This window comes from Zeus faber (assembly GCF_960531495.2).
Source record: "Zeus faber genome assembly, chromosome: 19".
In the NCBI taxonomy this organism is placed as follows: Eukaryota; Metazoa; Chordata; class Actinopteri; order Zeiformes; family Zeidae; genus Zeus; species Zeus faber.
Genome location: NC_137206.1, coordinates 8,537,695 through 8,562,887, shown reverse-complemented (window position 1 = coordinate 8,562,887; position 25,193 = coordinate 8,537,695). Strand labels below are relative to the sequence as shown.

Below are 25,193 nucleotides of genomic sequence, written 5' to 3'. Positions count from 1 at the left end.
CATGATTACCTTGACCAGGAAAAATTTGTGGAAGTGGTGAGTACTGTCAGTCACTCACAGCGTAACTCTGTTACAGCAGAGTTGTCTGAGTGTGTTGGGCTCAAAGACAACCCTGGAGTATTCCTTGGTCAAATAAATGTTCACTCTACTCAGTTTTCACTCAGTGGCATAGAGGAAAATCCAACAGAGCTCACACCCACTGAGCATGATCCGCATCAATACTTATTCTTGGATCAGAAGTCTGCTCCCCCGGTAAACATTGAAACTGCCATTAGCACAACTTCCAGTCTAGATAAGCCAGTCAAACTAAAGCACAGGATCCCTGTAACACCCTGCAATGGTGGAGCCTCTTTTTCCAATTTCTCAGACTCCAACAACAACACAAAGGCCGGCAGAGAAGGGACAGAGGAAGCTGAGAGTACAAGCGTGGCTTCAAAAGGAGCCAACAACAGCCTGGAGACCAACGACGGAACATTTTGCCACAAGGTTGTATCATCAAGAAGAACAATCTCCAACTTTTTGGACAACGTCAATCCCCACAACAATTCAGAGGTTCTCTCTCCCCTGGACTACAAGCCTTATTGGAGCAGTGAGGACTCCGCTGTGTCTGGCCTTGGGGAAGACCCGGATGGCCACTGCCCCTTTAGTCTGTCTGAGGTGCAAGAACTGGAAAAACTTCAAAACAATGAGTGTATCAAAGATGATTTTGATCTGATAGACAGTGGATGTGGGAATGTTGTGGCAAAATTGGGAACAAATTGTGTTGACTCAATCACTGAAAGCGAGGGCCTTGATCCCTTAGTCTCATATTTAGAGAGGAGAGGTCTGCTCGTAGATGACAAATGCAAAGAAGGACTTAAGTACAGTAGCAAGCCACCTACCCACACATCTGACAGAAGAAGAAGCTTTCTGGAGGTTGAAGGTTATGCACTGGCTCAGGACTATCAGCAGACTAGCTTCCAAGCTCCACAGCATGAGGTTAAGATAGTAAGGTATCCATTCCCTGATGTCAGCCTGAACCTACTCTCCATTAGTAACTTGGAACCAATTCTGGAGGCTGAGCGTTCACAGGAGAATTCAGACTCAAAAATAGAAGCACAGAAACAGGATAACATGGGGCCAGCAGAAGACGCTGGGGATTTAGCTCACCTATCAGCAGGCATGACAACCTCCAGTCCTAAGAGTCCACACTGCCAACTCAAGCATGAAGAAAATCCCTCAAAGAATGCTGAGTTTGAGCCTCGGCTCCACACACCTTACCTTAATGATTCCATAGTCTCTCCTCTGCTGCGGGATAGCGGGGAGAGGCGCTGCAGGCCCATGACAGTGTCCTATGACAGTGTTTCATACAGTGCTGATAACGAAGATAACAAAATAATTAAGAAGGGGAAAGCAAAAGGCAGCCAGGCAGGAAACAAGGTCTCAAAGTTTTCTGTCTTTGCAAAGATGCCCTCATTCAGGAAAGCCAAGAGCATGAAGGGGAGCAAGGGGGAAGAATCTCTCAGGGATTCAACAGAGGGAGGAGGAGAGTCCCTCCCTCTCAGGTCCCCTCATTCTGAGCAAAGTGTCCAGGGGGACAACTCAGATGACGAGGTCTTCCTCAAAGGCAGCAACATTCTCAACGAGACAGCGCAACAAGCACATTCCTCTGTATACTACGAGACAGAGGAAGAGGACTACGGCTTCTTCCCTACTACCCCGCACACCCGCCATGTCCGCCAGCTCTTTAGCCCTGGGGCGGGTGGAGAAGGCAATGGAACCCTCAGTCCTGACAGCCCCCACCTTAGGTTGGTGCAGCCGGCCGATGGGCAGAACTACAAGAGGAGCAAGAGCAACGACAGCCTGAACATTCGAATGCGTTTTGCCCAGGCACATAAGTCTCTTTCCAGCCTGTTTGAGTCACGCTCAGTGGATAAGGAGAATGAGGAGCAGCTGACCATGGCTATTGATGGGGACTTGAACAGAGCCAGGCAGTCCTGGAGGAAGCTAAAGAGGGCCACAGAGGCAGACTTGCTGAGAAGGACGCTCTCAGTTCCTGATGGAGATGGAAACAGGACTCTTCCTGGGCAGATTTTTCAAGACTTTTCTGTCTCTTCTGTCCAGGACAGGCTGAGCATACCTACCTCCCCAACCTCCCTTAGGGCCCTGCGTCACACAGATCCCCTTTCCAAGAGAGGGGTTCCACATAGTGGTGGAATAGATGCCCCCCATGGCTGCAAGTCTGAGGGCCAGAGGAGAAAATGCTCCTCTAATGGTCTGCCAATCACATTACCCAATTTGGGCCCGCCATTGTCTTCAGATGATGTTAAGGTCCCGCCAGTCAATGACGCCAGTCCCCTTTCACCCCTGAGCCCTGCTTCTTTAACCTGCCTAACCTACCAGCACTCTCCTCGGGCAAGGTCCCCCTCTGTGCCCAGTGAGGGCCCAACAGAGAGCCCTCTACGACCCATGAGCCCTAAGCCTAACAGTCCAAGGCCAGCGGCTCAACGAAGGGTCTTCCGGTACTCTCACTCAGCCAGAGTAAACCCCCTATCCATTATTCTCGGCCAATCGGCTAGTGTGGAGGGCCTAATAGATCCTCCAGAAAGGCCAAAGACACTGAAGCCAGCAGCTAGCCCTCTGGGACTCTCCCTCAGCCCTCCGGATTCAACTGAGGGTAGTATAGACAGCCAATCACACATCAGCCTGCATACCATTGGCTCCATCAATGAAATAGAGGTAAGAGAATGTTTATTTGCCCTCCTCTGCTGTTCAAGTGCACAAAATCAAATCTTGCGTGTTCTTTTAGTTGTTTTTTTTAATTTTGTGTGTTTTTGGATAAGCGTCATATTTATCATTGTCATTCTTTCTAGTTCTTTACAAAACTTAATTATGAATTTAATCATCTGGTACAAAATTCATGGCCAGGTCCTCTCATGCATTCGTTCCCTTTATAGCTCATGTCATGCAGTGTCTGTCTGTCTGTGTGTACTCAGTGAAAGCACTGCCTGTTTGCCTGTGGTTGTCATTATAAATCTGTGTGGATAAAAAAAGAGCCTTGTTGAGTCCTCAATCAGGATGCCAGTGGGGCGCCAGCTCCGTGGCAAATGTGTTGTTTACACTCCCATTTACAGCTGCCTACTAGCTCTAGCTGTAATAGAATAGGGGATCAGCCAATGGCAGCCAACTGCTCCTCTCCAGTCTGCATTTTATGTGTGCTTATGTCTATGTAGAGCAGTTATTCATTTGTGTGGCTGTGTGTAAATGTCTGTCTATTTGTGTGCAAGCAGGCATGTGTCTCAGGGAGCCGGTTGCAAGTCTATCTACACTTGTCAGTGTCTATGTGGGAAGAGAGAACAAGCCTGTCTTTCTTGGGCCGTTCTCAGAACAGGAAGATAAGAAGGAGGAGAGAAACTGCTAAGTCAGCTCCTTCCTCTCCCCTTCAGGCCCCCAGCAGTTTGGTATATTTCACTTAAGTGAGTTCTTAAACATCCCTTATTCATCCTCCCTGCCTTGCTCCTCTCTCATTCAACCTCCCTGAAAGTTTCTTAGCTTAACATAACTTACTAGCTAGCCCCCCCTGGTGGCTTTTTGAGACATTCAAAGTATCAAAGAAGCTCTCCCGTCAGTAAATATGTTTTCAAATTGTTATGTACAATGATATATCTAGTAGCCATTCCAAGTTCATATCGTTTTGACATTTGAATGGTTAATATCAATACACCGCAAGACACAGCAGTGCAACAAAAATTAACTCCCCACTATAATGATAGCACTTTATTACACCTACCAAGTTTCATATAATGCTAACCTGTTGATAATTTTAGATATGTGTTCAAGAGCAAAGAGCATTTGACTGACCCGACTAACCAATTAACTCTGCACTCATAAGGCCACACAAATCGGCAGTCAATCTGCCGGCATGTCCAGAACAAGGAGGCTATCTGAGGCCAAGGATCCCGTGGTCTCTGCGCCTACTAGCAGGCTCGGCTCTGGCCACAGAGTGGTTCCCGGAACGGCCAGGCTTGGCCCACGGCGCCGGCGCTGCTTGGACGACCTCTGGATCGAGGAGGAGAAGAAATACAAGCGCAAGCGGTCCAGAGCCGCTGCAAGGGGGAGTTTGGGCCATCTCAACTCGGTGTCGCCTGAAACCTTGGACAAAGTAAGATGTAGCCGCAGCCCTGTGAGGACACAGCGCCCCGCCAAAAGCAAACAAATCCAAATGCAAAACCGGAGGCCATCTCAAACTCTCCTCCTTCTTCCTCCTCCTCTGCCTCGCTTCTTTTCACCTGTCATTCTCGTTACTGATGGACTGTCTGTCATCTCTCTTGGGAAGTGTCTGCAACTCTTTTTGGCATGGATATGGAACCGGGAATACATACCTGTCAAGAGTTTGTCTACCTTGTAATTTCTTCGTCTGCCATCAGCTTCCTTTGCTCTGCCATTTAGATCAGATACGTGCATGTACCTCCGCCTCACCTTTTTCATTGCATGTCATACTGTATATTTGCCATTGCGGTCATTTAAACGCAGCATGAAACTATAACATTAAGGGATCATTAGACCATTAAGGGACCTCACGATAGATTTCCGCTTACCCCCACTCTTGCAATCCCCTTATATAGGCGCAAACTGGAGTCACCTTGGGATCACTGGAAGCTTTTCGGGGAATGCCCCTCAAGGCCCACTGCTTCTCCCAGAGCACCCCCATCGGACTGGATTGCCTGGGCTGGAGAAGAGGCGTTTCCTACACCTGTAAGTACAAACTTACAACTTACTATTTACTATTTAACCTTTTTGCCATCATCTAGAGTTGCTCAGGTAGAGGTAGAGATTAAGGCTTACTCTATAGGACTATACAGTAGGACTCCAGTGCTGCACATACCTCTGTTTGGCCTAGGTGGGCATGACCTGGAACTGGCACCAGATCACCAATCCACTGTTATCTCTGGGTAGTCTCTTTTATTTTATTTTAATCTATTTTAGATGCAACTCACCAGGAGACTTTTGGAAAAGTTAAGTGACATTCTGAATTTTATTTTTTCGGTAATGTTTGCTGCTGAGTTAGTGGCTGAAGGCTTACTGTCACTAATGGAAATCCTTCCAGCCATGGGAAGCTGTTCGAATTTTTTTTCTGAACACAAAGGTCTCTTGTACAACATTTAATGGGATTTGATAATTGTCTGCCTTCATGCATAGCATGAACTTTCAGTTTTTTTTTTGTTTTACTTTTAACTCAATAAAGACGATTTAATTAGAATACTTGGGGGTTTGGAAGTGGTGATGTGGATGTAAAATAATGATGCATAACGGTACAGTTGACTTTATATGAACCACCAACCAAACACCGTCATGCATTCAACAATGGTCTTACTTTTTTGTTACATATATTTATTGATTTTATACATTTAACACATTGTACATACATAACTGAACCTTCCCCAACTTTAACATTTGGCAGTATATAAAATAACAAAAATATCACTCGAAAATGAATACATAAATAACTAGTAATCAAGTTAAAAAGGAGATTTACAATGAAAAGAAAAATTAATTAACAATTTTATGAAAAAAAAAAAAAAAAAAAAATGCAATCATGAACATAGAACAGCGTACATATTCCTCACAATAGAGTGGTTATTTTCACCAAAACTTCACACTTCCAATGCCTGTGCAATGTCACCATTTGTTTTTTTTAATTAAAAAAAACATCTCCCAGATGTTGTAAAACTCAAATGCTTTCTTCCTAATTAAATAAGTGAGTTTCTCAAGAGCTAAACTTGATAAGTTTTTCACCCACTTGCCAAGAGAGGGGCAACTAACATTCTTCCAACGCAGGGCTATCTAGCGCCTGGCTTGTCGTAGATAAAGTAGGTCAAGCACTTTTCTTTTTCTATTAGATAGAGAACCATTATCTGGATAAATGCTCAGTATACACAGTAGGGGTTAGAGGTATTGGAGAAGAGGTAATTTGAGAGATATAGTGTGTCACTGAACTCCATAATATTTGAATCTAATCAGTCCCACCACTGATATAAAGTACCTTGATGAATAATATTGCAGTTATATCATTGCTCAGGAATATTAGGATCAAATTTATTTAGCTTCACAGGGGTGATACAAGGGGTATACATTCACATTATCCAATTATATTGTGGCAATCTAAGTCCAGTATTATGGTTTGTATTTGTGCCTTCGAACATATTATAGCATGTTCCCTATAGGCCATGGGTTTGCGGGGTGGGTGGGGTGCGAGCTATGTGGCGGGGGGCTGCAATCTTGCCCGTCACGCTCCTGCCACAATGTGCTTCTCTTCCGTCCTGAAATTTGAATACCACTCATATTAGCTTAGAGCACATACACTCGCACGCAAATCTTACTTCGAAAAACACCCCACCAGACCAGGTTCTGTGGGGCAGGAGGGGTACACATGATTTGGGTTCAATTTGCTTTGAGGACTCACACCCCAACACCCCGCAATTTTAACTGCAATTGCCAACAGTACACATTGGGCACTTGGGTTTTCTCGGCTGGCGGGGCGCTGATGGGTTGGTGTGGGGGTGTGGTTGGTCAGGGGGCAGCCGGGTGGGCCCCCTGCCGGCTGGATTCAAGTCCTAGCGGCTTGCGCCTGATGGTTTCTGGCATGCTGCGACCTGGCGTGGCTGCTGGGTGTGGCGCCGGGTGCTTCCGGGGCCCCTAGGAGACCATTTACTGTCATGGGTTGGGTGCGGGCCATCGGCCTTTGCTCCCGCTGTGTGGCTTCTCTGCGGTGGGTGGATGGGGCGTCTGGTCGTTTGTGGTGGGGCGGGCCCTGCCCTTGCGCGGGGTGCCGGTGGGCCTGGGGGCCCTGCTGGCTTGCCTGCAGGGCCGGCGGTTCAGGTGGAGTGTCGGTCTGTCGGCCTGGCTCCTGGCTGCAGTCCGTGCCTGGCGCCCGTGGCCCGGATTCTATGCCTGCGGCTGTGTCTTGTGCTTGCCCAGGCAGGTGTGTTGTATGTGTGTGCCTCAGGGGTGCAGGGTCTTCTCGCACGCTCTCTGGGATTAGGTTAAGCTCCCCGGGGCCGGGCGTGGGTGTTGCTCTGCCAGCTTCCGGCTTATCTGGGGGCTGGGGGGTCTTTTGTGGCTGCAGGGTGCTGTGCTGTATGCAGCCATGGGGTGTCTATACGGCCGCCGGCATCAGGGGTAGCTTCAAGGCCTTTTCCGCTGCTTGGAGGCACTACAATATAATACCGGCCTTATACTCCTGAATCGATGAGGACAAGTCCCGTACACTCAACAAACAGAATTTCAACCCATCTACAAAAGTAGCCACCAAACACAAAAAACCTAAGCAGCTGCAGTAGATAGAGCCATTCAACTCTGTCAAACACTTTCTCCACATGCAAGTGACAAGATGGCAGTGTCAGGGGACCCTTGACATACATGGGCTGATTTTTTAACAAAGCCGTTTTGATCTGCATGTAATGTATCATAGGTGGATGGGACCCCCTCTAGTCTCATAGCTAATTGTGGCAGTTCCACTTGCCACACACCACCCTAGTGGTGTTTTCAGGGCCCTCTGACTCAGAGACACAGTGTAGACATATTGTAGAGGTGGGCAAGATGGAACAAGCCGGAAGCAGATGGAAACTTGTCATGACAGAGGCTCTCCCCCTGTGTGTGTGGGAATGGGTGATTTGTAATTTATGTTGCTTGTTGATTGCTCTGATGAGCAACAGGTGTAAAGCCACCCGGATCCCCGGCCCAATTACCAAGCCCCAAGACAGGTGTAGCTGCTTTAACCACACTAACCCCACACCACATAACCCCAACACCAAACTGAGGCCTGGGAGAATCCTGAATCTCCCCCTAACCTAAACACTACTACCCCCTCCTCCCTTCCAGAGCGTGGGGCCTTGGGCTGCTGTGCTGGCTGGTGGTGGTGTAGCCGGGCTTGCCTGGAGGGGCTGCTTGGAGGGGTGGCCTGGCTGCTGGGTTGCTGGATGGTCCGGGCGGTGGTGCTGGCTGGAGCAGCTAGCTGCAGGCAGTAACCCATGGTGGCTGCTGCGGCTGCTTCTCCCCTGGTCATCCACTGGACATCCTAGGTGTGGCTGCTGCCAGTCAGGAGAGGGCTGGTGCTATGGCCGCCCGTTGATCTGCTGGTGGCGGACAGTCCTTCTGTGTCCCTTCCCCGTGCTGGAGAGTCCCTGTTTAGGTGCCACTGTGACAGTTCCGCCTCCCACACGCCACCCGAGTGTTCAGGGCCCTCCGACACAGAGACACATGCAGAGATGTTGCAAACACACCAGTTTACTGTGGAGGCTGGCAAGATGGAATAAGTTGGGAGCAGATGGAAACTTGTCATGAAGGAGGCTCTCTATGTCTGTCTGTCTGTCTGTCTGTCTGTCTGTCTGTCTGTCTGTCTGTCTGTCTGTCTGTCTGTGTGGATGATTTACCTATTGCTCTGACGAGCAACATGTGTACAGCCACACTGATCCTGGGCCCAATTACCAAGACCCAAGACAAGACTCCCCCACACCACAACAAGGCTTCGCAATGATCTTTGCATCATAGTTCAGAAGTGAGATAGGTCTAACAATGGGGCTATTCGTTTTCCTTAAATAATTTATAAATGTCTATTGGGAGCCCATCGGGTCCTGATGCATTACCGCCTTTCATATTATCAATAGCATTGGAAACATCCTGTAAATCTAGTGGACCTCTTAGACCTCTAAGTCTAAGAGGGCCTTATAGAACGAAACAAAAGCATTGTTCATTTCGAATGGATCTGTAGTTATCTCCCCCTGTTCATTCCTAATTGCATTTATGCATTACCCTCCCCCTTACCTTGGGGTGTAATTAAGTGCGCAGACTTATCCAGTGCGAGCAAGAGAGGAGTTAAACCAAAACACACTCGTGTAGTAATACACTAAAATAAACAAAACAAGCTTTTGAAGGCTGAGCTCGCAGCTCTCTCCTCTCTCTCTGTTTCACTGCAAAGGTACTTTGGTTTGTTATTCTTTTTTTCTTTTAGGTTTTGTTACCTTGTAGGGCTATATAAAAAAGGGGGGGGGTTAGTTTGGTTGTACTGTTCAGTAACTTGCTAAATAGTCTTCAAACCAACATGATTGGAAAAAAAAAAAAACATGATTGGATTGTGATCCTGTTTAAAAAAAAAAAAAGAAGAAAGAAATCGGGATACGATATTTCTGCCATATGGCCCGCCCCTACTCTGACTTAACTGTGTCCCCGATGTTGCAATACGCTCTTCTGCTGCATCCATGCCACCAGAGAAGTCTCGCACATCCCTCTTAACATCTTGAATTGCATTCAGGACTCCCATCGATCTTTGCGGCCAAGTCGCTTCTTATCGTGTCCAGTTTTCGAATAACATCCAAGCTTTGAGCTCTTTCAACAACCTCCATTTCTGACTGGAGGGTAGGGCTAGCATTACCTGTTGAGCTAGCAGGGCTGCTAGCATCCAACTCACAATGAGGTCAGCAGCACGTTCACAGCTTTAAAGTGAGGTCACTGGTTTCCAGCCAGATGTCCAGTGTGTAATTCAGTTTTCACTCTGCTAAATTGTATTGCTCAGTGGATCAAAAGAGACGTTGCAGCGTGACCTCATTGGGTCCGAGATGTGTCTGGTGCTGCGTAACGCCACTCCAATAGTTTTCCATACTGCCTTTTATTGATGTCATAATCCCCAGCAGAGCGCGGTTAATCTGAGCATTGATATATCTTCTTTTTTATTCCACTTGTGTCGACTTTAAGGTAGTGTCTTGAAATGAAACCGCCGTTAATGGCGGCTCAAGCTCTAACTCCATTATCAGTCCTTGTTAAGACACATCAGTATATTGTCACTAAAATATACCTTTTGGGATAAAATTTTCTTGAGTGATTTGCAGAGCATACTTTCATGCACTCAATTTCAGATCAAGCCGCACGCGCGTGTGTGTGCAGTCAATGTCAATTTCCCCTTTGGTTGTGGGTTTTGTCCATTTTCGGTCACATTTTCTTCTTTTTTTTTTTTTTCGTATTTAGCAATTGTACTTTGATCATTTATATTTTCCAGAGAAACAAAACCAGTGTGAGAACCAAACATTAGGCCGGCTCAGTGTGGAGCTGCTATTGCTGTTTTGATAATGTCATCACTCCAGCTCTTATTGCCGAGGAGTCCTATTATTGCTCGGAGGACATAATTATCTTTTCCTAATTGAACTCTTCCAAAGCGCGTGCATGCGTGGGTGGGTGGCTGCGTGTGTGGGCGTGCGTGCGTTTGCCGACAGCAAAGTTCTGGTCTGACAGTTACGGTCTGCTGGTTCCGGGCATCCTTCATGGACTGAAGTGTTTGTTTTGACCGTAAACAAAGTACAAGAACACCAATTGCCTTGTTTCCTCTTTGCATGGCTGCGTAGAGGCATTTAGGTGTACCCTAACACACACTCACAGCCAATGGTTTTGGAACGTCACAACGCATCATTTCCGACCACTAGAGGGGGAGCACTGCTCTCTCGTAGCCTGATCAAAACAAGCCGCGGACGCTGAGTCGGAATCACGCTCGAGTCCTTCGATTCCCGGAGAGCTTTCTGTAAGACGCGCTCCAGTGTCGATGCTCGTCTCAGCACCGTCTTTGTCTGACATTCTTTTCAGCAGAGAACGAGGGCTCATTTGTTCCAGATGCCTCAGGGCACCAACTCTCCTAATCTGGTTTTATGCCATTCTGCCATCTTACTTTTACAGAAAATAGTCAGAGAGAGAGAGAGAGAGAGAGAGAGAGAGAGAGAGAGAGAGAGAGAGAGAGAGAGAGAGAGAGAGAGAGAGAGAGAGAGAGAGAGAGAGAGAGAGAGAGAGAGAGAGAGAGAGAGAGAGAGAGAGAGAGAGAGAGAGAGAGAGAGACTACTACAACTTAGTAGTCGAGAGTCAGTACAGTCAATTTACGCCAATTGTCATCTTGCAATATCCTATGGTATTTCATGCTGTAAAGTATTGTGATGTCGATTTTGATCTCTTTGCCGTTTATTCATTTCGGTGTGCGGGAAGCAATAGCTACTTTATTCGATGCTTGACTTTGCCGTGTATAGTGGTGTCTGTGCGATGTTACTTACCATCTCTCTTCCCGAGGCTCATTCCGGTCTTTTTGAGAGGGTTTCTGTTCGCCTGAACCGTAAATAATTCCTTGTTTGTTCTGGCAGTGGTTTGCCATCTTCGGGCCCTGACTCTTCCCCCATTTGTGTGTGTGTGTGTGTGTGTGTGTGTGTGTGTGTGTGTGTGTGTGTGTGTGTGTGTGTGTGTGTGTGTGTGTGTGTGTGTGTGTGTGTGTGTGTGTGTGAGTCCCAAGCCAATTGTCTGCTGAGAGGTCAGCCTTAATGGGCATGTCAAGAGCGCTGCTCCCCCTAAAAATTTAGATCTCTGTGCCTCGGACTGGAACATTGTCCTGTGGGGAAGACAAATCTTGAGTAGGACAAAACAAAACAACAGATGAAAACAGTGAGCTTGGTCTCACTCTTATTGTTAAATAAGGGGCCCTTCGTTCAATAACACCTTTAGTATCTGAAAATATTTCCACGACAAAATACTATACCGAGAGCCAAATCAACATGTATCAGAGAAAAGCACCTTGATATCTTTTCACGTCTAGAAACCCTTTCTGTAATAGAAATAAATTGCTATGTTGGGTCATTATGTTCCTTTCATTCAAAGTGATGGGTCAGATTGGGAATGAAAAAGTGGTATCAGTCCCTCCTTGTGAACATGCAAACACACAACAAAAAGCAGAAATAATATTGGGATGCGATGCGAGAGGGATGGACTCTAGTCGATGGCAGTTGAGGTATTACGTCTATCGGAAGATTGGGCTGTTACTTTTCACATGTGTGAATAGTGTGATGTGGTTATATCGAAAACACCTTTGTTTGCAGTGCATGTGTGTGTCTGTGTATACTACAGTACATGCTATTTATCAATACCATCAAGTCAATGTGTGTGTGTGTGTGTGTGTGTGTGTGTGTGTGTGTGTGTGTGTGTGTGTGTGTGTGTGTGTGTGTGTGTGTGTGTGTGTGTGTGTGTGTGTGTGTGTGTGTGTGTGTGTGTGTGTGTGTGTGTGTGTGGCAGCTTAAGCCCATTCATCCCGTAAAAAGATAGGTATTTGCATCCCTCCGCCTGTCCTCTGTCAGATTCCAAACCCGGCGAGTAGAGTTTCATCAATGAAAGGCAGTTTCCTCGCCAAAAGACTCGACACGAGGCCCGTGCTTACACATCAGCCCTAGTTTGTGGCTATTTAGGATTGTTGAGAGGCTACAAAGAAAAAGTTTAAGATAGCCAGCCTTATCACTGCATGTATACTGTAGGTGGATAACGCTGTTCTCTTGTAACAAGTTTCTGAAGACAGAGCATGTTAACTTTGGCTGGGCCACTTTGCAAAATGCCTGTTAGCCGGAAACCACGGCAGTAGACCAGAGGCTGCATATGTTGGGTACGGTGGCACAGTGCATTGCGCTGCTGCCACACAGCAAGAAGGTCCTGGGTTTCGATTCCCGCCCGCTGTTGGCACCGCACTCCAGCGGGTTACCTCCCGATAAGGGGCCTTTCTGTGTGGAGTTGGCATGTTCTACCCGTGCTCACGTGGGGTTTCCTCCACTTAACGTCAGTAAGGACCCCCACAAAAAACATGCACAACATGGTCGTCTGATCACCGATGGACGTCTGTAACAAGGTCCCCGGGAGCTTCGCTGAATGCTGCCCACTGATCCTGGCTGCCCCCCCCTCCGGAGGAAGGACAAGCCAGGATGGGTCAAATGCAGAGGACCCATTTCACCGGCCGCCATTTGAAGCATGTGTGTGTGTTGGTCGCCATGAATGCATGTGGTGTGCTGTGTGACACCACATGCATAACCCTAACCCTAACCCACAATGAAGCGCTTTCAAATATTGTCAGCTAACCTGCATGTCATCAACACAGTCATCTGAAGGAATCATTGGCCGTGATATGCACGTGAACGTGAATGGGAGTCGCCTCGGGCCTTACATAATACGTACATATTTCTTCTGTCAATGGGACAAAGACTGCGTACGAAATCGCAGTATCACGCAGTGATATTGCCCCTCCCCCGCACGCTCTTGCAAAAACTGAGACAACTCCTATGTTGTCTGTAGGCCAGTTGTTTGTTTGTAGTTGTGACTATCAGACTCATCCTGTTTACATTTGAATGATGAATTTGTTTTCTTGTCGCGTTATTTATAGCTCCCAAAGATTTGGGGAAAACATAAAGATTTTGTTTGTTCCGCATTTTGTTCGTTCACGCCAACAACCACTTTCTGTTGGAGATGAGATTCTGACAAGCCGTCGACAACGAATAGTTAGAAGTTTCTCAGAGTATCCGTCACCATGCTTTGAATTGAGCGAAACCGAAGTTTGCGCTTGCGCTCCGTTGACCTCCTTGTGAATATAGCGGGTCCCGGCCCCCTCTGCGTACCCAAAAGAAGACACTGAGTTTTCCTTCTCGCGTGGTACCAAAATGTCCAAATTGTTTTCCTATTCTGGTTTTATATGCCATCAAAGGGAGCGATCTGAACATTAACAGACATTATCAATTTCCTCGTTTTGTCATTCAACCCAACAAAGAGAAACTGAGCACGAAACAGCCGTGTGTAACTGTGGAATGTTTCAATTCTTTAATTTCTACATTCATACATACATACATATTCCCCCTGGACTGCATATCATGTACCGACACACACACACACACACACACACACACACACACACACACACACACACAAACGCATGCCTGTGTGGACAGGAATAAATGCCAGATGAACGGCATTCATTCAGTAGTAGCAGCAGTGTTGTCAGTGTAGGGGAGGAGGAGGAGATGGTGGAAGGGAGGGGTTAGTGGTTGGGTTGTTTTCAGTCGTCGTCCCCCCCGTCCAACCTTAATGACACTGCACCATTAGCGAGCCGTCCACACTGTTGCTCCCAGGCGAAATGACGCGGCTGAGCCAGAGAGCCCCCCTAGCGGACCCCCAGTGATGTCAGCCTGGAGCTATGACAGAGAGAGAGAGAGAGAGAGAGAGCGCGAGGGAGAGAGAGAGAGAGAGAGAGAGAGAGAGAGGGAGAAAGGGAGGGAGATGCATGAGTTTCAGCATCAGGAGGGGGAGGTAGAGAGAGACCAAGGCAGAGACGCAGAGAGAGAGAGAGAGAGAGATAGAGGAGCCGCTGCACGAGAGTGCGAGTCAGAGCGAGGAGGCAGAGCGCACGGAGGCTGGAGGCAGACGAGGAGCTCGCAACTCCCAGCGTGCACAGCGGGCGGGGGGGGTGGGCGGGGTGGGGGGTGGGGGGACGGACCAAAAAGGGAAAGGTAGCCGCAACTTTGACAGCTGCCGCTCACCTTCGAACGCCGGAGCACGGACACACCCCACCGGGCTGCAGGACACCTCCGCCGGCGATTGAACCACCTGCTCGGCTGACGGCGAGCCTCCCCGCTGCCCGCTTCCAGTGCCCGTTTCCACTCATCCCTGCAGCCACCGGGAGGCGGGGGCGTGGGGTGTGGGGCTGGGGTAGGTTAGTCCCGGCCTGGCCCCCCCGATGCGGACCCAGCAGGGCTCGGAGGGGGTTGTGCCCCTGCCCGGGGGCAGCTGTGGCAGCAGCGGCAGCTCAGGACTGTCGCCAGGCTCCGATTCGGACGGCGGGACCCCCACCGGCAAGGGGGCTGGCGGGCTGCCGGACGGGGGCTCCAGGACAGGCGGGTGCATGGGCGGAGGGGGCGGCAGCCTGGGTGGCACCCTTCGCGGGGTCCTGTCTCGTTACTGGAGTTTGGAGAGCCTGCATTCCACCACAGGTAAAGGCAACATACGCATTGCATTGCACGTACACGCACACACACACGCTGGAGATTTCCGTAGCGATAGATGGATGACGCTGCGTTGCTGCTGTAAGCGATATCCCATCTCAGGCAGTTGACATATGTGGAAAGTAAAACTGTTCAAAGTCATTAAACACGTGCCGCTCCAAAGTCTTTCTCCGGTGCATGTTGAGGATCATCCTAACGCAGGGTTACTGTGGTGTACGGCTTATACATATGTGCAGGTTTGCCCGCCCAACACTCAGCTGTTGCTCGCCAGCTAGAAATGTTTTCTGTGTTAGAGTGGGCCTACTGTTTTGCTTTCTAGTCATGCGGCATCCACCCTCTCCCAGAAATTACCATTGGATTCAGTGTTTCAATACCACAGAATGCACCCCCCCCCTTCACTGACACCTATTCACTCAGTCAGCGTCGGATTTGCATAGTACACAAGTCAAAACAGGCCTCCTCATCATGCCGCGCACTGTACAGACTCGCTGTGCGGCGCATGCATAGACGATGCATCTCAGGGTTCCTACAGTAGCTTATCATCTGGCAGAGAAGGGGCTGCTAAATTTGCCCAGAGACAGACCACGTGCCCGAATGTGACAGATGAAACCCTGTTGAGGTTGTTTTTTTCTTTTCTTTCTTTAACAAATTGTACCTTCTCAGCAGAAAACACACCTGGCATGTTCCGAGATAACGCCTCTTCTGCGTGTTTTGGTTTCTTAAACAGCAGATTCTTCCCCTTGACTGACAGATGTCGTCGGCCCCACATTCATGCTCGGGGGCCTGCTTACATCGTGTATATATTTTGTTGTGGTCAGTGTGGGTGTTTTCGTTGATTTGTGAACGCTATTTATTTGTGCGTGAAGAGTGGTTTTCACGGTGGTTTTTAGCATTTGTGTTACCATCGCCACCTGGTAGAATTCAGTTCAGCCGACGTCATTGGAGCGTGCAAACCGAAGCTCTCCGATTAATGACAACGGCCGGGTGGGAGGTCAGAGAGGGGCGGGGGTGACTCGTCGACGTCGAACGGAGCCGAGAGCGGGAGGGGATGGTGTGGGTTCGCTCCAACGAGGTAGGGACGATAGAGACGACGACGATGATGACGATGACGAGAGAATATGGCCGGGAGGGGAGAGGGACTGCTGACATGTTCCGATCAGAGCCGCCGGCGTTGCTGAGGAGTGGAGGCTGTTGCTTGGCACCCGGACATGTGTGGCACACAAGCATATGTGGCGGCCGGCTGTCGTGCCCATTATGCAGCGCAAAAACGCACGCACGCACACACACACACACACATACACACACACACACACACAGTTTTGGAAGGTCATAGCATAGTCATTCGCACGTATTCACGGATACGAGCGCACAAGCAGACTTGGTTTCTTTTTTAAATGCTGCTCGGTTTTTCTTGACTTGACGATGTGGGTGACAATTAAGGCAGTGTTCTAAAAATCTGTTTTCTCACATACGCGCGCGGGCACACACACACACACACACACACACACACACACACACACACACACACACACACACACACACTGACAGATATATAAACAGTCCTTTGTTTCCATCTCCTCTATTTCAGCTTTTCATAACCACATTCCCCCACATAATGCCCGGGTACTTCTGGTCCGGAGTACCTTTTTTATTTAAGCCCTTTGGTCCAAAGCCCCCTGCCTTTACCCAAGCCCCAGCACAATGTTCTAGAGACGGGAATCAATAGAGACTTTTTTCTGATTCACTTATGATTATAACAATTCAATACTGAAATGAAAAACACTAAACCCTGGGATGCATTTGAATCATACCTCCTGGAAGAGTGCATACATGAGTCATACCTCTAAATAATGCACATTATGAGTCAAGGTACTAGTTCCAAGTTGTTTTTTTTCCCCAACACGTCGTAGAAACTTGAGGAGCGGCAATAAATTGTCAAAAACACACAAAGTACAACTTGTACGGCCGACACGTGGACAACAATCTTCGTTTTTCTTCCGGGTTAAATTTTCAAGCCCAAAAGCTCCTCAACGGCGTCCCGGGCAGCGGGGAGCGTGACGGGGTTGAGAAATCGCCGAGGGTTCCCTTGGCCACGCGGAGGCTTTTCCCATGTCCCGTGTTTAAAGAAGGGCGGCCAAAAGAGAAAGGAGGGGGGGGAGACTGAGAGCTCCACCGATGGAGATTAGAAGGGAAGTTTAATCTGATTTGGGGTTGGAGGATTTTGGAGAGGGCAGAGCAAATGAAAACCCTCCCCATTTAGTGTTGGCGCTTTGACAGCCTGATCGGTCTCCCCCTCACGACACTGAGCCGCAGTGACAGACAGGCAGGCAGACAGGCACACACACACACACACACTCACACACACACACACACACACGCTTGATAATACATTCGCTGCCATGCACACACCTTCACACTCTCTAGTCACTCTCTAAAACACTATCTAATCTATGTGTAAACACACTCAGGCAGATATGATTGCACTTCTGACTTTTGGAACAAAAACAACAGTTTTAAAGAATTTAAGCCAACTTGTTTTTGCTGATGCTGCCATTGGTGCCGAGGTTTTTTCTTTTTGTCATCATTATTGCACCAATCCAAAAGCGCTCTTTGGCTCACAATTCAATCTGATGAGTCATGTTTTATGACCTTCAACATCAGTGATTTCAGGTGCTATCTTACAGCTCCTTACCTTGACTGTGGTCACGTACAACATGCCAAACGTAATGCCACCCTACGTTCAGCATCTTCAGTTGTCTGCCCGTTCCAGCCAGAAATTTGGCTTGGCAACAGCATGTTTAATGGAGAGAGTGATTAAAACAATGAAATGCTCCAGACAAAGTTGTAACTCGTCTCGTGAAGCTCGGCCTTGGTCGGCGTTGATAACGCTTTGTGGTTTTCCACAACGACACAGGGATAGCGGTGGAGTCGGTTAAGGCCCAAAACATTATTCTGTTCTACCCATCAATATCTAATATTCTCTGTTGCATGATTTGACCTCGCCCGGCTTTATCACTTTTCCGTTTAAAGTATGTTTAACTCCCACATCCAATCTGGTTCTCTCCGTTAATTCAATGTCTTTAGTTAACGGCGGCCTTGCCACCAGGAGCATAGAATATCCAGAACTCTACATCAGTGTGAAGCCGTCAGATGGTCTGCACAAGGCTCTGAATTATAATCGGACAATGGCTGCCGTCCGGATCAAATGATAGAGAAGCCGGGCTACTGCGGCAGCCCCCAACAACACACCCGTCACTTATGTCCCCTGCGGTTACTACGCTGATTTCACATCGGCATAAACTCCGTGGAAGCCGCCGGACGGCCGCTGGAACCGGGAATCACACAACTCGTCTTCCGGCTCTTTGACGACGTATCTCGCGAAAAGGGTCACTTTATTTATGCGCGCGCGCCCCCCCCCCCCCCCCCCCCCCCAGTCCGTTAACTGTGTTCTCCTCTCTTCTTCTCTTTCTGAGCGTCCATCAACTTGTTTCTCTCTCCCGGGGGGCCGCATTCGCCTGTCGCCCTCGTCCCCGGTTGGCGGGACATTCGCGCCGCCTCCTTCCCGTCGGGATTTCGGGGGAGGCGCGGCAGAGAACCTCGCCGGCGACCGGACGTGTCAAAACGATCTAGTGAAGTACGAGGCGTGCGTGTTCCTGTCGTCGGCGCTGTCTCCGTCGCTGCACAGATTCAAGAATAAGTAGTTTGTAACTTTGTGTGTGTTTGTGTGTTTGTGTGCGTGTGTGTGCTGGGAGGATGGGGGTGGTGAGTGAAATGTCTGAAAGCATCCATCCCGGAATCCGAGGAGGGTAGGCAGCGGGGCAACTCCGGGAAATTGTTCGCTGGAGAAACAGCCCGGGGGGCCCGCTGTGCTCTTCCTCCACCTTAGACGCTTCTCTTAAGTCCGAGGCGGAGGAGGCGGACGGGGGAGGAGGAGCAGCAGCAGCGGGGGCGGTGAGATGAAAACAAACGTCCTCTTTAGTTTGACGTCGCAACTTCAAGCCCTAGTTTCATTCCCTTGGCTGCAGCTTCTTGGGGAGAGCGGGCTTTTTTAACATTTGTTTCGTTTTTAACTTTGAGGGGTTCCATTTCTGCTCTGACAACAGACGTCGGTCGTCACTGTGACTCGGATAAAGTTTTCATATCCCAAACGGGTGTGAAAATCCCAGCGCAACATTTTTCGACTCCGTAACCGTGTCTTTATCTTGGGCTCCCAGCACCGGCAGCCGCGCCGGCTCTCTGCGCTAATTTATTCCGGGCACCGTTGGCAGAGGCGGCCGCGCTAACATTTCGACCTTTTCCGATTGCAAAAAAAAAACGTGAGTCGGATCCTGATGAGACGAGCGTTCCGCCAGCTGCGTCCGCCCCGCAACCAGCCTGCCTACCGGTTTCCTCTTTCTTAATCGTCTCTCTGGCCCGAGGTTAAGCGGTTCACCACACTTTGCCAGCCGGCCATTGTCTACAGGGGCACTCGCGGTGGATGTTGATCAGTATATCAACAGCGAGCAGGCCTCCGGCTAGGGCGGGGCCGACACAGGAAACCCAGGGGAACCCGTCGGTAATCCACATCGCGCCGAAACGTCAGAGGCTCGTCTCTTCTCCTCGCGGTCGCGTCGCAGAAAACAAGGGCCCTTGTGGAGACGACGGGGGCGGGAATGGATGCGGCCCCCGGGCGCGGAGTCCTCCCAGGGTGTGAGAATGCAACGGCGTTCCAGTGCAGCGGGAGCAATTAAACCGGCTAAATGGGGTTTTCCTTTCATCGCAAACTGCCCATTAGGGGCGCGTCAGAGGGGCTGGCGTCGAGTCGTAAAAGAGATGTAAAGTCCCAGCGGTTTCCGGGAGTGTTAAAGCATGATGTCATGTAGCAGCGGAAATGGGACACTTTTTTTTCCCCTTCCATGAATCAATACTCTTTGGCGGTCTTTTCTCGATTCTGATTGATTAAACAGTAAACAGGGGACGGCTACTGTGTGTCATCGGTGCGACATGAGGATTAATCCCCACGGGATTTTCTTCTGTCGTATTTTGGAACGAGGGCGGTTCATGTTTAATGGCATTATCCTAGTTTCCTTTGTTTGACTCTGCTGAAAATGAAATGTAAATAGGTGATCTGTGAATATCTGAGCCATGTCATCAAACCGAAGGGCTGGTGCTGGGGGGGTGGAGGGCTGTTACATCATCATATAAAATTTAGTAGAGAAGATATGACCTAAAATGATCAAAAGCTTCAAAGGTCTCAAAAATGTGAAGCATCTCCATTGACCCCTCAGCTCTTAACGTTTTGAGTGCGAAACAGGCGAGGAGGGGGGAAAAAAAGGCAGTCTCTTCACACGGCAACCGTAGAAACTGCTGGTGATAGTGAGTTGCGGTATATAGTAAGTACTATATAGTAAGTATACTTGACAGAATATTTGACGAATAAACACCCCCCATCCTACTCAGTATACAGTACTTAACTGGGGGCGTTTTTTTGTCAAATATTCCACAAGAACATCCATGTCACTTTAGCATACTCCGTTACCAAGCAGATATCGTGATGCTTGGGGTTAGATCATCTGAAATGTACTCAACGCGACAGACTAGATACTGTGTATATATACTGTATATATATATTTATATTTTTTCGAACATCTTTCATACTTTGTATACTCCTACGACAGTGCTGTAAATGTGATCTCTTCATCCAAAGCGGTACTGGACACATCATTTCACAGACAATATGTAATCCTCTACCTCCCTGCGGCTGCCTTGGCAACGCCCCAGGTTTCTTCCTCTGCTTTATGGGATGCTAAAATTGTTTTCTTTTGTCTTTCGGAGAAGGTGTGTGTGTGTGTGTGTGGGGGGGGGTGTTGAATTACAGTCCTGTCTCGTCTCTGTCACCGCCGGGCGGACGTATCGTTAGGATTCTTTCTCCTTAAATAGATCTCCTCTGATGACACAGCGAGCCAATAACCCTTCCCCGCTCCTCCTCCTCCTCCTCCCTCAGGCAGTCTACATGGGAAGAAGTGAGGCGGAAACGCTCTCTCTCTCTCTCTCGGCCCCTCTATCTCTTACATGGAGCTGGACTCTAGCTCCTGGTTAAATGGCGTGTCTATGTACATTTGCATTAGTATGCGCATGAGGGACGTGTAGCTGGCACTCTCTAGCACACCGGACCCTGGTAGGTACGTTTGATTGACAGGCACGCAGAGAGAGAGAGAGAGAGAGAGCCGTGTTGAAACAAGATGATGGGCGAGGAATTACAGGTCGACAGTTGCCTATAACTGTCGACCGTGCTCGTCTCCTCAAATAACCCCTCAGCGTCGCCACGCCGCGGAGGTGACATGACGGCACACTCCCCTTTCATTTCTCTTTCTTTCCGTTGAGCTTTTGTCCGTGATTGTCCCTGCTCTCGGTCCATTTAGCTGTCTGTGTACATCCCGCCATTTGTCTCTCGCCCTGCGATCGTCCGCCCCCACCGTGAAAAAATTAAAAATAAAAAGACCCACGAGGGACACGGGACGAACGCTGGGCCTCCGACTCCTTTTCCTCCTCTGATTTTTTTCTTTCCTCTCGTTTATTCCCCTCGCTTGTTATCTCCCCTCCGTTATTCTCCCATCGCCGCCTTGTCCTCTCCCATCGCCGCCTTGTCCTCTCCCGCCATCGCTTACCTTTCTGTCCTTCCAGCACAGGAACCCGGTTTCATCTTCCCTCTCCTCCCGGCAGACATCCCTGCCATTCCCGCGGACGGCAGAGATCACAATTCAATTGCAATTACATCTGGAGATGTAATTGTAATTGAACCCGGTGAGCTCGTTGGGTTTTGCCTTTGTTTCGCCCCAGTTACAAGCACATCCCATTAATGATTCAACACTTTGCCTTGGATTGCAAGTGTGACATTAATCCTGGATGAATTTGAATTGCTTGAAAGTGCGATGCCCGGATAAAAATTGAACGCGTTTCAGTTCGTCGCCTTCGTGTTGCGTTTGCGCACAGTGTAATTGTGTAAGAAGGGCAGTATTTATGACCGCTTCGCCCAAAGCATGTACATCTGTGTGAATGGATTTAGCGGTGGTTCAGCCTTCAGCTGGATGCGCTCAACACCTGTGAATAAGCACTTTGACATCCTCCCATGTGTAACGGCACCACGGGGGAGGCGTAGGAGCCAGAGTTTGCACTTTTTAATTGGTGTTAAGACAATTTTTTTTTTTTTTTTATAGCTCATGTTCGAGCAAGAATGGGAATGGGTGTTGGTGAGGCAGCATTCATTTTGCGGCAAGGCCATTAAAAACACACAGCCTCTCTTTGTCAACGGGGCCGATTGCAATGTGAGATGAAGTCGGCTTTTACAAAGGTTGTCCCTTGAGCGTTTTGGACATGTTTTCTTTACCCGTGCAACACAACCAATGACCAAAAAAAAACAACAGGGCCTTTGGCGATTTGGCCGGCTTGGGAAGGCCAAGCGCGACTCTTCGCCCGGCGGTCCAGATATCTTCACCTGTGTTTGAAGCGAGAGTGACAAAACCTAGAGCCTGTGTCAAGTGTAGGGTGGAACAGGCTTCCTGTCGAAGCACGCACTGTGTTGTTGCTGGAGAACATCCCTTTTGCTAGGCGACGACGCTCCCAGGCTACTTTCTCAAGCTTTCGCAGGAATGTGAAGATGGTCGGGGGAAATTTCATACGGCTCCTGGGGAAATCTGCAGCTGGAGGTTTTGTCGGGGCTGGTACGAGTCTATTTGGCGTTCGGTTTCTTTGATTGGGGATAGGATAGTAGATTATATCTGGGATGGGCTAACTTTTACATACCCATATACAATTTTGAGGGCTTAAGTGGCTCCCCTTCACGTTCTGTCAGACCAACTCCCTTCTCCCCGGCTGAGAGTGATTCAGCATTTTTAGAGGGCCTTTTGTTTTTTTGATCCTATGAGCCCCTCCATGGTGCGATCTTCGGACTTAACAGTTAGCTACTAATATGGTAGTACATTGTTTTCATTTGTAACACAAAATTCGCCTGCAATTGAAGGATTCTCGCTGATGCCGGAACCTTTTGGGGTCCGGGATCCCTCCTTCAGGGTTCCTACACGTGGAAGAGTACGAAATTTTATTTGAGTAATTTCCAGGTCTGGATAAAGTATGGCGGAAAAAAGAAAAGAGTGTGGAAAAAATATTTGTTTTTCCAGACTAATGCCCCGATTCTGTTTTCTAAATATAAAATTCAGAATTTCTAAAAATAAATTGATCATACAAGCAGAGTGTTTTTCATGGCGTTTGGAGCAGCCAGCCCAGCCGAAATGTTTACCACTGAGAGAGGGAGAGAGCGGGGGAGAGAGAGAGAGAGAGAGAGAGAGAGAGAGAGAGAGAGAGAGAGATTTTAATTATTTATAATAATTATTTATATAATTTTTTATTTATTATTTGGCAACATGATAGCATACATAGTCGGAAAGTAATGTACATGTTTATGAATTAATTGAATATATTGAATGAATATACGAATGAGTTGGATTTTAAAACCATTTATTTACATCATAAACATCGAGCTAATTGTACTCAGATGTCAAATATGGTCTGGAAAAATCTACCTGTAAACTTGTAATACTGCAAGATGCTACGGTGGATGAACAAAAGCCTTCCCCATTACAGTCAGTCTCCTTTGTTGTGGAATGGTCCCTGTCCACAGGGGACGTATATTCCATTGTGTCCTTCCCAGCAGCGGAGAGCAGATGCACTGTAGGAATTCCCGGCATCTGTGATAAGAGCTTCGACCTGTCAGCCTCAAGACGATCACACCTTAGGGTGCTGACCTTTTGCCGAACCGGTTCCTTAGTCACCAACGTGTGTGTGTGTGTGTGTGTGTGTGTTATCAGTGGGTGGCTTTGCTTGAGTTTCCATCAGCGTTGGTCTGTGTAGTCTCTCCCCTGTGGGTTGCAGTGAAGCCCCAGCAGATTGCAGCTGATAAGGACCGAAATGTCCTTTTGGAGGCTGACGTTCTCCAGCCTCAAAGCAGGAAGCAGCACACCGCGTCCATCACTGCTTCGCCAGCCAGCATGAGAGGTGAGGTCTGGGTCTGGAGGACGAGAGTCAGTGATGTCAGTGAGCGGAAATGGGATGCAGCGAATGGGGAGACCTGACATAAAGATGGATGCTTACAAAGAGAGTTGCAGTGCAGAGGGCACGGAAGACGCAAGAGACAAAGCCAGAAAGAGAAAGGATCGACTAAAAGGTTGGAAAGATGTGGAAAGATTGTAATGAAGTAAACAACCATCCACTTGTATCGGTGGAAGTCTCCCCTTTTTCCCTTTTTTTTTTTTTTTCAGTGCCTCTTTTGGTTGGCTTGTGTCCCAGTCTTTTCCACCGTGCTCTCCTTTGATTCCAGGCCTTTCTTCTACACTCTCGTATAATGCCATTCTTCTCCCTCCCCCTCTCTCTTCTTCTGCTTTTCTCTCCCTCATTCTGTGACAATGCCATGCAAAGGTGTGTTTGTGCTGGGGGAGGGGGCCTATTAAGTCAAGGATTTCACATACGGTACCTGCGGAGAGCAAGAGATCAGTGGGGTTTGAGGAGAACACATTTGGTCATTGTGTTTATATTTATATATATATATATATATATATATATATATTTATCCCTCGCTCTCTCTCTTTCTCTCTCTCTCTCTCTCTCTCTCGCTCCGTCTTTGTATGCTCTCTTTCTCTTTCTGGGGTGTCATTGGGTTTGTGCGCGCTCCAGGGATGCCTGCGCGCTTTCCACGTTGACGCACATGGATGCTTCTGAGCAAAGCCCGCTTGCCACCCTATTCCCTGGGAAACTTCTCCCTCTTTCTCGTTCCTCCTCCCCGCCTCTCCCTATCTATACTGGCCCCTGGCAGAGAATTGCCGCCTGATACCCAACCAGGCTTCAAGCTTTACTCCCATTTATCCCTGTATGTGTGTGTTTAGTGAGCCTGGTTGTCCCACTAGGATAGAGTTGTAAGGCAAATTGACAGCCTCAAACTAATCTTAGTCCAGTGGTTGTGTGCGAGTGAATATGAAGGTTGTTTAGGAAGAGCGGTTACGCTTTTACGCCAACGAGGTATTTTTCGGGCGCGCAAGTCCTCACAGGTTGGACAAATTTGCTCTTGATTTTCTTTCCAACCGGCGGCACCTGAGAATCTTGGAGGCGTTTGCACGTATAGGGGTGAAGGAGGGCAACGCTGTTACCGTCAAGAGAAAATGAGTCCTGCTCTCGCTCCCTCGAAGCACAAAGCCTCCCTGCCACTATGAAGGACACAGGTAGCGAGGGTTGTGAAAGGTAGCGATGGACGATTCAGAAGACACTAAATGTTCATTTGGAAGAGGTCAACACGTATTAGCTTCACTTTTTAATATGAAGTAAGCTATATGGTGTACAATGTATTAAGATAAGGTAATC

At 48.4% G+C, this 25,193-nt stretch overlaps 1 protein-coding gene across 2 annotated transcripts in view; it reads left to right on the top strand.

Annotated features, from left to right (window-relative positions):
• Nucleotides 1-167: 167 nt before the first annotated feature.
• arhgef4 (Rho guanine nucleotide exchange factor (GEF) 4) overlaps nucleotides 168-25,193 on the top strand; it is a gene marked incomplete at its 5' end in the record, with an annotated part of 57,553 nt that continues 32,527 nt past the window's right edge. Inside the window, 2 exons of one of the 2 annotated variants that reach the window (XM_080020269.1) lie at nucleotides 168-2,718; nucleotides 4,605-4,734. In XM_080020269.1, the coding sequence (XP_079876395.1) occupies nucleotides 1,114-2,718; nucleotides 4,605-4,734 (1,735 nt within the window). Of the gene's footprint in view, nucleotides 2,719-4,604; nucleotides 4,735-14,542; nucleotides 14,796-25,193 lie in introns of those variants that run through there. The other variant, XM_080020270.1, reaches the window with a different exon arrangement.